The sequence below is a fragment of the Salvia splendens genome, chromosome 4, assembly GCF_004379255.2.
Source record: "Salvia splendens isolate huo1 chromosome 4, SspV2, whole genome shotgun sequence".
NCBI lineage: Eukaryota > Viridiplantae > Streptophyta > Magnoliopsida > Lamiales > Lamiaceae > Salvia > Salvia splendens.
The window spans coordinates 18,174,704-18,190,477 of NC_056035.1; the positions used below are offsets into that span (position 1 = coordinate 18,174,704).

Sequence of the window (15,774 nt, forward strand, 5' to 3'; positions counted from 1 at the left end):
CGAAGAAAATATATGTAGCACTATAATCAGATTGAACCGAGTCGAATACATGATCTTACATCTGTCGAGGAAAAAAAATAAGCAATGTAATAAGATTATATATGATTACTCATTCACGAAAATAGTCTGGTTTTTCCATTTCTTTCCGGCCACCAATACCAGTCTCTATCTCTATATGATATTCTTCTACGAGGCGAATGTCATTTTCTACTAAAAAAATGTCAATAACTTTTTCTTCTTATTTCTATTTTATTGTATCAATTTTGTATTACAACGTGTAACCTTGAAAATTGTTTTTTAATCTACCTTATAGTAATTGTTTTATATTGGTACTACTATTTGTGAAAAAGTATGTTGTAACATTAGTAATTTTGTAAGAGAAGATTTAGCATATAGCAAGTGAAGAAATTGAGAAGTAAACTCCAAGAGAGCAATAAATTTAATCTAAAAGAGGAAGATGATATGATTGATGGTTGATGAAATTCAAGAGTGAAGAGCTAGACGGCTAGTCCCTTTGTCTTTGAGCCAAGCTCCTTTGAATTCGGATGTTATGGTGGGAGCCCATAGCTGCGCGTTTTTCACCTTGGATATGCTCGACAGCACCTCCAACGGCGTGATCTTTCCGGCCACCGTCACCTTCTTCGCTGCAAAATCTATGTTGAACGACCTAACCCCTGCATCACACATCATATTACTCATGTCCCATATTTATAAATTATCAAAATTACTCAAAAATATACTTTATATAAAATTTAGAAATTAGAGTCTCTATCGATAAATATATTTAGTAGTAATAAAAGTCACTCACCAGCCATTCTAGAAATATGTTTCCTCATTTTCCTCTCGCAGCCTCTGCAGTGCAGCGACACTCTAAGCACCACCACCTGATCGGGCGAGGGGGAGGAGGAGGAGTGTTTGGACTCATCTAATTTGGGCTCCAAATCGGATAAGGTGTTGAGCAGGTCCTTGCCGCTCAGCAAGTACCTAGTGGAGCCGGGCGGGCTGATGAAGTCGGACGGCTTGGTGCAGTTCCAGCTCTTCCTGCTGGGAGTGGGAGTGGGAGTGGGCGAGGTGGGATGGATGGGCGGGAGAGGGGTGGCAGCGCATCTCCGGGAGTCGGTGATGATGGGATTGTATCGGTCGATGGCGGGGCTGCTGCTGCTGGATGGCTGTTCCATGATGGCTTTCGATATATCCATTCCTTTCATCTTTAAATCATAGTGGCTATGGGAATCCGATTTGTTTCGGAAAAGAAGAGGAATAAAGGTTTAGAATCAGATTCCTCTCAACTTCTATCCTCCCAAACTAACAACACAACACAACAATGTTTATCTCTAATCTTTTCTTTTTTAAATACCGTGTCTTCAGTTATTTTGCAGTATGTATGCCTAAGATAAATCTTCATTCATATAAAAGTAACAGCAACTTGTTCGACAGATTTTAGTAATTAAAAGCCATGTGTATGCGTGCATATATATCGAATGAATCAAAAACATTTTCTGCACCTTGACGCATGCACATATACTTGTCTCAGTGTAGCCTTTTCTTATTCTACTATATTTTTACTGAATCCAATGATCATCATTTACCGCCATCTGTGATCTGTTATTGAAAATAGTTGGCATGACTAATAATTAAATGAGATTCTTTATGTTGAGTAAAAAATAAATTATAGTACTCCCTCAGTCCATGATTAAATGTCCCATAAAAAATAAATTATAATACTCCCCCAGTCCATGATTAAATGTCCCATAAAAAATAAATTATAGTACTCCCCCAGTCTATGATTAAATATCTCATATTTGACCAGCATAAGTTTTAAGAAATTGTTTGACTTTATGTAGGAAAATTAGTAGAAAAGTTAGTGGAATGTGAGACCTACTTTTGTGTATTAGTTTTATATTGATATGTGAGTGGAATGAGTTAGTGAAATGTTGAGTCCACTTACCAAATATAGTAAAAGTGAAATGAGACATTTATTAGCGGACGGACGAAAAGGGAAAAATGAGACATTTAATGGCGGATGGAGGGAGAATACAGTAAAAAATGAAAAAGGTAGAGAGATGAAGGGAGAAAAAAGTAAGAGAAAGTAAAGTAGGTGTGGAAAAATGTGTTGACTTTTACTAAAAAGGGAAATGACTCTGTTACTATGGAACAAAGAGAATATATAAATTATTAGTAATGATTAAAAAGTATATTGTAAATAAGAAATGAATAAAGAAAGTTATACTATAAATATTATCGTTATTATTAATGAAAAGTGATTATTTCATGAACAGGACAAACAAAAAATATAAAAAGTGACAGTGATTTTTTAATGGAGGGAGTAATCGAGTATGAGAGGAGAATAAGTTGAAGTTTGTAAGATGCTTTTGGAACATATTCTACCTAAAAGGAAACAATAGTGCTGGTTTTTTCTTGTTACATTTGGGCATGTAATAAATGTCCAGAAAACAATGGCATCAGATCCCTTTCATCAATATATATATTTTCTCTCACTTTAAATCCGATCCAAGCGCCAAGCAAGCTGTTGTTTCTTTTATCTCTCTCTGTCCCCCTCTCTCAAATTATTGCTTTTGGGCTCGGGCAAATGGAGCATGAAATATAAATACATTGAAGTTGAAGTATATTTGAAGTCTTAACAGAACATGTTACCGCATATGGAAAATTTTATTTTTGAAAAAAAACTTGACTGCAGATGTAGTTAAGAATTGATTGGGATTCAATAATCCATAATTATGATTTATTAATGTGTAACTAGTATTGTAGTACTAATTCAGATTAGGGTTGGGACGGTATATATCCTGTACTAACTACTGAAAGTGTCATATTGTATACCATTCTGAAAATATTGATATGAGAAAATATCATACCATTACCGTACCAAACTTTTCGTTGTACTGAAGTTTCGGTATGGAATGATTTGAATAGTGTTACCATACTAGTTTTACGCATATCGTACCGAAATTTAATATGGAATACGCTATACCGTTCTTCCATACCGTTTCTTGTACTTGTATATTGAAAATATCATTTAAAAATTGATATATATCGTGTATATTATGGATTCGGTATGTATTGATATCGTATATACCACGTTAAATCGATACCGAATGTAACAATACACCGAACATATTGGTATATACCAAATGTAACAGTACATAAGGTATGCTCGGTATATATCGGTATACCGCAGTATAAGAATATTAATTATGTTACCATACGTTATCATATCATACCAAAAGTTACGGTATATCGAAAATTCGGTAATTTTTTATATTTTTACCATACGATATTTTTACCCACCAGTTCGGATGGTGCAGGTGCAATGTGGCAGTGTGGCGGTGCGGCTCTTTAATACTCCATCCGTCCCAAAAAAATAAGCCATTTTATTTTTTATAACTTCTATATCTAATGGGATGAGCCAATTATCCACTAATAATATTGTAATTACTTTTTCTTTCTTTGTTGCCAATTATACATTACAACTTGTGCCGTTCCAAATATCCATATTTTTAGTTATGTTGTGATTTATAATTAATTTACATAGTTAGGACATATGAAATAATCTCTATATAATTTGATCCAAGTTAAATTGATGACGCAACTCAAATTATCTCTAAACATACTTCTTCCGTCCACGAAAAATAGACATATTTGAGGGTGATAGGAGTTTTAATGATAAATTGATAAAGTTAGAGGAGGGGGGAGAAAAAGTGGATAAAGTAGAAGAGATAAAGACAAAACAGTAACTAAAGTATGAGACAAAGAGAAAAAGTTAATAAATGGTAGGTATAAGTTGGCTAAAACCTGAGGTTGGGATCTTGAACTCTTCAGTCTTCTCTTGCTTTAATTGCAACTAGTGTCTCCCCCGTGCGATGCACGGATCAATTTAATTTCATTATAGTAAATTCATATTTTGAATTAATTACTTAAAGTCAAATATAACTATATTATCAAAAGGTTAAATCACAATTCATTAATAAATCACAATTTTAATTATCATCAAGATGAATGCACACAAAACAAGCAAAACTAAGCAATTAAGACAACACAAACAATAACCAATTTGAAACTGAACCCAATAACGAATTTGAAACTGATACATTTAGTTTTATGAAAATATGAATTAACCGTTTTGCATTTAAAATTGAAAAATGAATCATTTAAACTCTCTATATATTACTCTATTTTTTTTTTCAGAAAAACGTTTGTTTTTAGTTTAAGTTTTAATATGGCCCGCTTAGTAAAAGCAAACGAAGGTAGTTAAGATTCAGCTAAAATATAAACACGTGGAAAATAATACTGTATATTATTTTTATAAAATGAAAAAATGACTCTGATCGTGAGACTAAAAAATAAAGCAAATTTACATCACACAAAACAAAAAAACCTAAAGAATGTATAATTACCACTTCTCCGAATGAGTTCTAAGATATTGTTTATCAAAAGCTATAATTTAAGATTGCACTGGTGAGACACTTCCTAGTCGAGCTTCATATCATTGCAATATAGTGACCCTATACAGTAAAAACTCAAACCTTGAAACCTAAATCCTAAACCCTTAACTTTAAAATAAATAGTAATAAAACTTAACATTAGTAAATAAAATAATACTAATTCGTAAGTTATAAAAAAGGTATTGTAAACAACCCCAAAAGTAAAATAATAAGAATAGCAAAATAAAGAAATTAAAATAATACATAGTCAATTAACGTCAATATTATATTTAAAAATAAATTAGTTCAAGTAATTATTGTAGAATTAATTTTCAAATCTTAACAGAATCAACGAATACAATTTTGTAATATATAATTAAACTTTAAATGAATAGAATTTTGTTGGAAAATTCAAAACCCAACACTAATTTAATTCCATAATTTTAGGGATAGATGCATAATTATAGTGATAGATTGCAACTAATTTAGATCTATAATACAGGTAAATATAATTCAAAATATAAAAGTAATATGATATATAGATATTATACCGAACAATTATATTTCACATGGAAAATATCCCTACCGTTTTCAATATTAGTACTACAATTTTGCATACAAATGTTTATATCCTAAATTCATTAGTTATTTTAAATTATCTTACCTAATTAAATCCTTAAATTATGATACTCAATGAAATAAAATAAACATTGCTAAGCTTGCAGCCCTCCCTCTTCTGTTTATGCAGTCCTCCATCTTCTCTCTATGTTATACCGTTGTCTCCTCTTTATTTTGCCAGCAGAATATTCACCATCAAATCCTTTGGAAGTGCTTCTGTCGTTCTTCTGTATCGGTTTCTTTTTCTTCCCCTTCCTCTTGCCTTCCGTTCTTAATCTATATTGTTTCCTGAAATAAATGATAAACACTTTTTATATTTATAAAATAAAACAAAATATTGACATTCGAATACAATTTCAGAAAATAAAATGCATTCGTAACAGTGTAACCCCCCAAAAAATGAAATTTCGAATAAAACAATTGACATAGCAAACAATAGGAGTTAAATCCATTAAATTCATAGAACCATGGAATAATATAACTCTATATATATACACAAAATCTTCTCAATTTTGGAAATGAAAGATTAAATAGAGATACAACGTAATCATAGGATTTTAACAAATCTCATTAATCTTAACTAAAGACAATAAACAATTTTACATACAAAATATAAAATATAAAATAATAATATATAATATAAAATCACTATTTGTTCAATCATATATAATAATGAATACAACTCAATAATATAGATGGAATACAATTTTATTCTAGGTTTTGAAGAAATGATAGATTAGCGGCTACTTCTTCCCCAAATCTCTCTTCCTCCCTCATCTTCCTTCCACTCTCTTCCTACTTAATATATTCCCAGCGCTGCTCATTATCTTCATTCTCGACCGCCATATCCTCGCTGTGCATGCTGCGGAGGCGGCAAAGGCTCTCGTGCTGGCGCCGACACCTTCCTCGTTAGTCCTCAGCCATGTGGGTCCCGGTGAGATGGAAAACTAAGAATGCTCTACAGAGGTTCCTAATGCGGCGGAGCTCAAATCAGTCAAAATTCGGTAGAGAGTAATCAAGCAATGTATATTGCTCATCTACGCAAGCTCACTGATTATGGTAGCGAGCACAATCACAATGGAATTTATAGTAGATTTGAAACCTTTTGCTATTCTTCGTAACTTTTAGTAATCCCATTAGTATTTATTTAATTAATGACAGAAAATTTATTTTTTACGTTTCATGAAGGTAATTTAGATGCTAATTATAAGTAATTTAATATTTAAACATGACAGTTATCGAAATTAAATGGATTCAAAGAGGAAGGTAGTTTAATATTTTAAATTCAATTTACATCCCTAGCTTAAAATGACTATTAAAAAATCCCAAAACTCCCCTTTTATATTAGTATAGAAACGGTTGGACCAGTGGTTCAACCGATCGGACCGGTTGAACCATGAACCAGTAGCCTCGCTGGTTCAACCGATCGGACCGGTTGAACCATGAACCAGTAGCCTCGCGGGTTCATTCACCAGTCCGAATTTTAAAATATTGCTTTCTAGTCATCCCATATTCACAACTTATTCCCCTATCTGCTTGTCCACCATACGCCACCTATTGAATTAATAATTGATCAGTCTAGAGTATATATTATCAATAATATTAATTAAATTCATAAGAAATATGGTTTTCATAAATCAAATAAATTGAATTCATAAATATCTTATCATTTTTCAAATCTAAAATGGTAAAAATATATAAGTGGAATAAAGGATGAGAGAAACAAACATCGTGCAAACAGAACAATTGCCGCGATAAAGATGATTATAAAAATAAAATATGCGGATATATCTCTTCATTGGAGTTATTCTGTATTTTTTGAGTAGTGGTTTATTTCTATTGTTTGCAGCATTTATATAGGAGCTTGACATTACTGATACTGATAGATATGACGATCAATAAAATCAGATTTATAAAAGTTTAATGAGGTTAATAAAACTTCACTCATATTTTGGTTGATTATCATAATTTTTCTTTAGTTCTTCATTAGCACCCTTTTTATGCTGCATGTAAATTGGCAGCTTGGTGAACTAAATCAAGAATTGTTATGGACAATTGACGGAAATGCTTTGGGTTTACAACTTCTGCAGTTTACCACAGTACGTATGCGCAAACAAACTCCGACTTGAGCAAAGCATAATCCATAAAAAATAGATAAAATGCTAAAGTAGCATACATAAACATAGAATATTAAAATTGAGAAACGGAAATTAAAAAACGAATGAATTATACCATGGTGATGGCGGATAGCTCTCAAACATCAAGCATTGTGAGTGCCGAGAGATTCAAGAGAAAAAAGATTTATAGGGATGGTTGAATATTAAGTGTCGTGAATATTTGGGATGAGAATTGTGCATTTAAATGAATAATAATTGTGAGAATTAATGTACGGGCGACAATTTTCTTATTATTAGCGTGTGGCTGTTTTTTTTTCAAAACGTTTGAGTTGATTGAATAGCAAGAGTTGAACTAATATTTAATGCAAATTCTAAAGTGGAGATAATTATATTTATAGTACTACTTATTTGCACATAGTAGCCATAGTTATTATTCATAAAAAGTAACGACGATTGCGGTTATTTTTTCAAATGCCAGGTTAGTATATAATGATGTTGATGCTTTGAAAACCAATACGATTATCATATTGATGCTTTGAAAACGCCGTTTTATTATCGGTTACTTCCAATCCAAATTTCATACCCTATGTTCTTAATTATTCAAATTTATACCCAGAATTCATAAATATTCAAAAAAATGGGCAAAACTCACCTTTTATATATGTATAGATTTTATGATGCATGATGGAAAAGATGGATGAACTTGATAAACTTGTATTTCTACCGGTTTGATTGTTTAGTTGATATGATCATTGTCGAGTTTTATCGAATTTTTGGATATATTTATGAAGTTTCAGTTTTTTAGGTTCGTTTCGGATTTTATAGTTCGAATTTTGATATTTCGAGTTTGGTTATTTATAAAATTTCAAATTTTATACTCCATCCATCCCACCATAAACAATGGGCTTTATTTAGTTACAGAAATTAAGAAAATAATGTTTAAGAATCAAGTAGAGAGAACTAAAATATACTCCTTCCGTCCCCAAAGAATATGCACGTTAGGTTCGGCACGGGTTCTAATGCAAAATTGGGAAAGTAAGAGAGATGTAAAGAGAAAAAGTTATTAAAGTATTGTTAGTGGAGAATGGGTCTCGCCTCATTAAAGTGAAAGAGTTTCTAAAATTGGAAATTGTATATCTTGTGGAACGGACTAAAAAGGAAATAGTGCATATTCTTATGAGACGGAGGGAGTAAGAGGTAATTAAATAGAGATGCAAAAAGAACAAAATAAAATAGAATAGAATAATTATGTTATACTCCCTTCATCCCATAAAAATATGGGCAATGGTAAAAGTAAGAGAGATGAGGAGAATGATAGTTAAAGTAATGTTAGTGGATAATGAGACCCACATTATTAAATTGATATAACTTTCCAAAAATGAAATGCACATATTTTTATGGGACGAACGAAAATAGAAAGTGCAAATATTTTTATGGACGGGGGAGTATTTTGCTGATAAAAAATTGACTCACGTCCAAAAAATGAATATGATTAATTTTATAATTTGTTAACATCGATTATAGTAAATTTTACTATCCAGTAAAAGTGATAGTTTATATTATGAATAATAATTATATATCCTAGTTTAGTGTAATGAAATCTCGATAATAGGTGCAAAAATCAATTTGAGTTAAAATGAAAAAACGTATATGTAAAAAATAAGTTATAGATGGAAAGCAAAAATAAGTTATCCGAAATTCAATCAATAAATCACATTAATAACAGAAACGTGACAATCATACCATTTACACCAAATCCAAACTCATTTTTATGTATATGTCTACTCCAATGTAATTTTACTCCAATTATATAGGCTAAATTCAAATCCAAAAGAATATTTCATATTCATCTACTTTTTATATTTTTTCAGTTGTACATACATACTTATTTAAATTACATATTAATCTCACAACACTTTATTAATAAATTAAATTAAATTAATTTTTTTAATAATATATTTATGTACTCCCTTCGTCCCCTAATAATTGTCCACTTTGGCTGCGACACAGGTTTTAAGAAATGTAAAGGAAAGTGGGTTAAAGAAGTTAGTGGAATATGAATCTCACTTTTATATATTAGTTCTATAATAAAATTTGAGTGGAAGGATTTAGTGGAATGTGGAGCATACTTATCATTTATGATAAAAAAAAAATGAAAGTGGACAATTAATGAGGGACGAACGAAAATGACAAAAGTGGACAGCTGATGGGGGATGAATAGAGTATTAAATATATTTATATTAAAAAATATTACACTAACTTGAAATTAAAATTGTCACAACTAGAAAACAATACCAGTAAAAATTCAAGTATTTTCGTTTGTTATTGTGGTTTGTTGTTCGTATTTTAATTCACATTAATTAAATGATAGTGGACCAAGTTGCAATTTCTCATAAATTTTTACAGTAACACAATGTTTGGTTGGTGGTATTCCATAAAATAAACCAAAAATGAGTTTGAATTTGGAGTAGGATTGAAAATGATTTCGATAAAAAAATGAGTTTTGGTTTATGATTAGAAATAGGTCTAATTCAAAGTTTGATTTCAACCTATCCTTATTGTATTAAAATAGCATATCCTACAAGTGATCGCAACTCACAAGAAGATTTTGAACAATGAGCAACGCAGAGGTCTCGTGTAGTTGTAGCATCCCGGCCCAAAAACAACATTTATTTATATAGAAGGAAGGGGGATATTTTGGAATCCGGTGCAGTGTTGAAGATAGTGTTTGAGATCATCGCTTGGCGGTGCCACCACAGTCCATTTGTTGTAGTATTCGCGAGGATCAAATACACAAGAGTCGCCGCCGCCGCCTTCCAACCCCGCCTCTGTTTCGCCAACAAACAAGTCCCCTTGTGATCTGATGCCCCCACTGCATTCCTCCTCCTTATCACCTGCCTGCAACATTTCATCAACCATACCAAATCAAAAAAGAGGGTACTAGCAAATAGGAGGAAGTTAATGTACAGTGCGTTTATTCTGTGTATAACGTGTCTAGAGCGTGCATTGTGTTGAGTGTGGTTTTTTGAATAGTCTGTGCAGTGCATGTGCTTTGTATATAGCGCGTGCAGTGTGTGTATAATTTCTCTAGTGTGTATTTTGTGTGTAGTGGGTGGTGTACAATATGTGCGTAGTTAGAATTCAATTATTCCAATTCTATGTACCTAATATACCTTTTCTTTGTAGTACTTAAAGGCGATCTTCTTATGCCCTGCTTCGTAGATGTTGCAGTCTGAGTAAATCTACAAGTAGTAAAATAAGAAGACGATTATAATTAAGCAGTGTGATTATACACACAAACAATAATATGGTGACCTGAGAATCAACACTGGCACAAACAGCATAAATTGCCCAATTTCTGGTGTAATTATTGTACAAATGCACTTTCCCAAATCTGACGCGGGGGTGTCTCTGCCGCGTCCCATCAAAGAAGCAATGGTGAATCGTAACCCTAATGCACCTATCCTCCACATGCGAAGGATCAGCCCCAATCAAAATCGTCTTGTTATGATTCGCAAAACGGCACCGTGAGATAGTAATGTCCGTGCTCTGGCGGCTAACATCGATGAGTCCGTCGCAGAAATCACTGAGGCTGCACCGATCGATCCATATATGCTTCGAATTCGGCTTGATCTGAATCGCATCCGCGTCGTCTCCAACGCCCCCTTCGATTAGCAGGTTGCAGATTATGACATGCTCGCACTCCTTCAGCCTCAAACCCTTGCCGGTGAGCTTAATTTTCTGACCCCGCCCGTCGATGGTCGTGTAAGAGGAGACGCTCAGATAAGATCTGAGTTCAATTGTGCCCGACACTTGGAATACGATCCACAGAGCTTCCTTTTTCCGGCATCCGTACCGTAGTGAACCTGGCCCGTCGTCTGCAATGCAAATTGAAAATGCTTCAAACTGTAAATCTAGTTCGATTCATCTAATTTCAATTCGAATTGGTTTACCGGCTAGAGTCGTAACGGAGTAAACGTCGCCGTTTTGGCCCCCCACTGCGAGACGTCCAAAGCCCTCGGCTTGGCCCGCCAGACCACGCAGGCTGAAGTCCACGCTTCCGTAAGGTAACTCAAGCCCCATCTTTTGCTCATCCAAATCAGTCAAATGAGGTGTTAATGCAATTTAAAGCGGATTTGAGGCTAAACGTAGCCTCCATTAATGAAGGACTTGATATTTTTGTAATGTATGGCTGTTAATGACTGAGTTCAAACCGACACTTTATTTATTACATAATCAATTCCTTTTTCGGATTTTGGTTATGCTTTTTTTAAAGAGTAATGCTAAATGATCATAATGTCGCAGACCATAAAATAAAAAAAAATAATTAAAAAATAGTACATTAAATGCTAATTACTTGAAATTAGTCTTAAAAGTATCAATATTTTTTTGACTAATATACCCTTATGCACAAATAACAAACTAAGTCATTAAATATCTTGGAAAAATTGAACTTTGAATACTACATGTAAATCCTTTTCGATTCTTTTATATTTGCTTTCTTCTTCTATATTTTTTTATACTTCTATTTATTATTTTAATTGCTTAGTATGTATAGTTACTTTTCAAGTCAATATATAAATACGTTTCTTTTATGTTTGCTTACTTTTCGATTTTTCTTTTTTACAGTTATTTGTTTTCTAGTATATATTATTATTTTAATTGTTTAATATATAAAAATTACTTTTGAAATCAGAATATAAATATCTTCATGATATTAAAATTCTATAAATATTTAAAGTATACTACTATACATAACATTAACATTTAAATAACTTATAAATAAAATAGATGTAAACATTAAACCGTACAATTATTTTTGGGTAGATATTTTCAATATTAAAAGTGTAACACCCCTTACCCGGTAGGTAAACCCACCGAATACGTGATGTCACGTTTCAGTATCGACAACCCGTACTGAAAATTTCCTATTTTCTTTTTAGCTTAAAAAGCACAATTAAAATCTATTACATTTAAAAACTTAACATTTATCCAGCGGAAGATCAAAGATTGAACTATTAAACAACATGCCACGACTACTAAACCAAGTTGACCACCAGCGACTCGCCAAAAATAGGAGTGAGCTTTCCACAGCTCAGTAGATATATCCAAACTATAAAAATTAATTTTTTTAATCTAAACTATATTGAGACTTTTACATTATTTATCTTTTACTTAACCATTCATTCTTAGCACTTCTCACTTTCATAATTTACTATATTAATCTTTTACTCGTCAACACATTAATTTCCATATCACCTTCCAGATGTTGTCATTTCTTAAGACATCATATATCATCATTCTTTTCTTGTGTTACCACGTATCACTTTATTACAACATCTATATGTTCACCGTGTTTTCCAGATAATATCTCATATCGATACTCTCACATTGCACCATAATTCTTCATATACTTACTTACAAAATACATGTTTCCATATAATTCCTCAATTTATTCAATTAGTTAATTATTATTTATTCACGCTTATTCTTATCTTATAAGCATATTACTTCCCATAATCTGTCATACGTCCTATTTCCATATCCAAGTCACTCTGTCATTTAATACTTTATGTCACATTCTTATCCACTCACCAACGCAGACAAATCGCAAACGTTAACCCATTTCAAACACATATAACGATCACCAAGGTACTCATATACCGAAATACATATAATAAGAAATAATATACAACTTATATCATAAACAATCTCATATCCATATACATATACCTCTCTATTCATTTTTATTATTCTGTAACGGATCAAACCTGTTATCGGCCCGGGATTTCCAATATGATTGACCCGAAGGTCCCAATATGATTTGACCCGAAGGTCCCACTGTGATTTGACCTGAAGGTCCCAATATGATTTGACCCGAAGGTCCCAATATGATTTGACCCGAAAGTCCCACTGTGATTTGACCCGAATGTCTCACTGTGATTTGACCCGAAGGTCCCAATATGATTTGACCCGCAGGTCCCACTGTGATTTTAGATCCAGGGCAACACCGTCACAGATCCTCTTTAGTCGAATGATTCATATAATTCCAATATCATATGCAGAACATATTAATTTCATCAATCACATATTCATATCGTATCCTACCAAATAATTCGAATATAACATATAAAACATATATGTTGCATCAATCACATATCCATATCTTATCCTACCAAATAATTCGAATATAACATATAAAACATATCAGTTGCATCAATCACATATCCATATCGTATTCCACCATCAATATCAAATAACGCATAACCATATTTAGTTCACACCATATAACCTAAATATTCACCACAATCAACATATAGCAATCAACCACATAATATATGTAAAATTAAAAGTGTGATTCATACACACTTCAACACATATTATTACATTTCACACCATATTATTTCTATCATCATCATTTAATTATATTTATACCATTTCTTTGTAGAACTTTCATATCATGTTTATAAATATCATAATAATTCCATTTGTGTCTTCTAATGACATATATATAATTATCACATAGATAACATATTATTATACATTTAGTTCACATAGTTCAAACCAGAGAAGTAAAGTTCATAGTAAGGATATCCTACCTCTTAGGCTTATGAACATAAGCATATTTCACCTTGATACTTCTCTACCTTCTAGGTTCATTCCTTTGTCTCCAAAACGCACTATAGGTTCCTTCGCCTTTATGCATAATATAAATAGCGTAATTATTAATAACTCATATTTACCCAAAGAAGTCAGTTTATAATCCAACATGATTCACTCAATGATTCCTAATAGTTTAAGAGATATTCTTGTTTTCCCACATACTACCAAAATCAGACAATTTCTGGCAGCATTTTCTAAACAATTTTTGTAAATGGTATTTGTACTCTTTAATTAATCATAAAATTCAAAGAACAACTAAACACCTTATAGTTAATTTAGAAATTATGAAATCAAGTTTTCATCGACCTTACTAGCCCTGAATATTTCGGATAACACATACCAAAATATGACAAAGTACCAGAATTTTGACAGTTCGTAGCTGTATTGTTATAACAATTTATACACATAATAAACGAACTCCTAAATTCTCCATATATTTCAAGGACTTTCTAGACTCATCAGAGTTATTATAAAAATTGATAAACCAAACCTTTCACAGTCCTAAATATTCAAAACAATTCGGAATATGGGGCTGAAAAACAGAGGAGTAAATCTGACTCATACTTTTGTATCAAATTCTATTTCCATTTATGCTTAATCATCCCATTAACCATAAATCAACAACAATTTACTCTATATAATATCAAAACTATTTAGTTATAGCCAACTATGTTCGGTTATTTCACAATTTCTACCAGAATTGGATTTCATTCCGATTATCGAATCAAACGACGTTTATTCACGACGTTAAACACTTTTCCCAACCAAATTCAAATCCACAACAGGCCAAACACCGCAATTATATCCTAGGGTTTCGATCATGATGGAAATTTGTGTTAGGGTTCGATACATTTAAATCCAAGGGTGTAACCCAAACGTTATCGACGTCTACAAACTCGTATCTATCGAAAGAATTAAACAAAGACCACACCTCCACTCACACCCATGAAGGATGAAAATCACAGCCCACACACCCTCCAAATCATCACTCAAATGGCAACAAAAGTGGTATAGAAAAGAAGGTTTACCTCAAGTCATCGGGGAATACGCGTCTAGAATTCGATTTCACCGAAATAGAGGGAGATGAAAGCTTGAGGTCTACTTCTCCTATAAGGGCTGATATGCACGGTTTTTTTTGAAGAAAATGAGTGGAAGATGAAGTCTAGATTAATATATAATTGATTAGAATCTTCTAGATTTAGTTTATTATGTAAAATATTTTTAATTATTCTTTTAATCTTCCAATATTTTATTTTCCTACCATATGATATCACATTTAGGATTTCTTTATACCCTCATTTAGCATTTAGATTCTAGTTTAAGGTAAAATTATTCCCGTTTATATCTTCAAAAGTTTCGCCGATAGTTTTCGCTAAAAACTGAAATAATCGGCGATAGATTTTTTTTTAATTACCTTCAAATGGCCCAAAACAATTCCTCACATTATCTACAATTTTGCTAGGTCATAATTTATAATTTATAAAATTATTAGCCCTTAGCTTCAATTTACGATTTTACGTGGGTAAAAGAAATTGCCGAAAATCGCATAATCGACATTTCGTATTAACTTTCTACCTTATAGTTTAACTTAACTACTATTCCTCATCACATATCCAAATCTTTCGTCAAGCCCTATAATTCGGGATGTTACAACTCTTCCCCCCCTTAAAAGAATTTCGTCCTCGAAATTTCACTTGTTTTAAATAGCTATAAACATTTATCGTATCATATCATCTAATCTCATATTATGTTTTAATTTCGCACAACCTTCGTAGTTTCATATAACATCATTCAATCTCTTATAATCACATGTGACTTTATCCAATCTTACTTTGATTTCCTGGAACTTACCGAAGTCACAATCCTATGCCACTTCATAAAATTTATAGAATATAATAGTAAAAATGCACAACTTGATAATAGCATACCATACAAAT

At 32.1% G+C, this 15,774-nt stretch overlaps 2 protein-coding genes across 2 annotated transcripts; both read right to left on the minus strand.

Annotated features, from left to right (window-relative positions):
* Positions 1 to 338: 338 nt before the first annotated feature.
* Positions 339 to 1,214, minus strand: LOC121798369 (protein SODIUM POTASSIUM ROOT DEFECTIVE 2-like). Its single transcript, XM_042197334.1, has 2 exons — positions 809 to 1,214; positions 339 to 674 (listed from the first exon to the last, which is right to left on the minus strand). Exons 1-2 carry the CDS (start codon positions 1,206 to 1,208, stop codon positions 484 to 486), a joined length of 591 nt encoding a protein of 196 aa, XP_042053268.1. The 5' UTR covers positions 1,209 to 1,214; the 3' UTR covers positions 339 to 483.
* Positions 1,215 to 9,657: 8,443 nt separating this feature from the next.
* Positions 9,658 to 11,522, minus strand: LOC121798979 (putative pectate lyase 21). The gene is made up of 4 exons (XM_042198270.1): positions 11,128 to 11,522; positions 10,490 to 11,052; positions 10,348 to 10,416; positions 9,658 to 10,072 (listed from the first exon to the last, which is right to left on the minus strand). The coding sequence occupies exons 1-4, from the start codon at positions 11,255 to 11,257 to the stop codon at positions 9,848 to 9,850; spliced, it is 987 nt and encodes a 328-aa protein (XP_042054204.1). The 5' UTR covers positions 11,258 to 11,522; the 3' UTR covers positions 9,658 to 9,847.
* Positions 11,523 to 15,774: the final 4,252 nt, after the last annotated feature.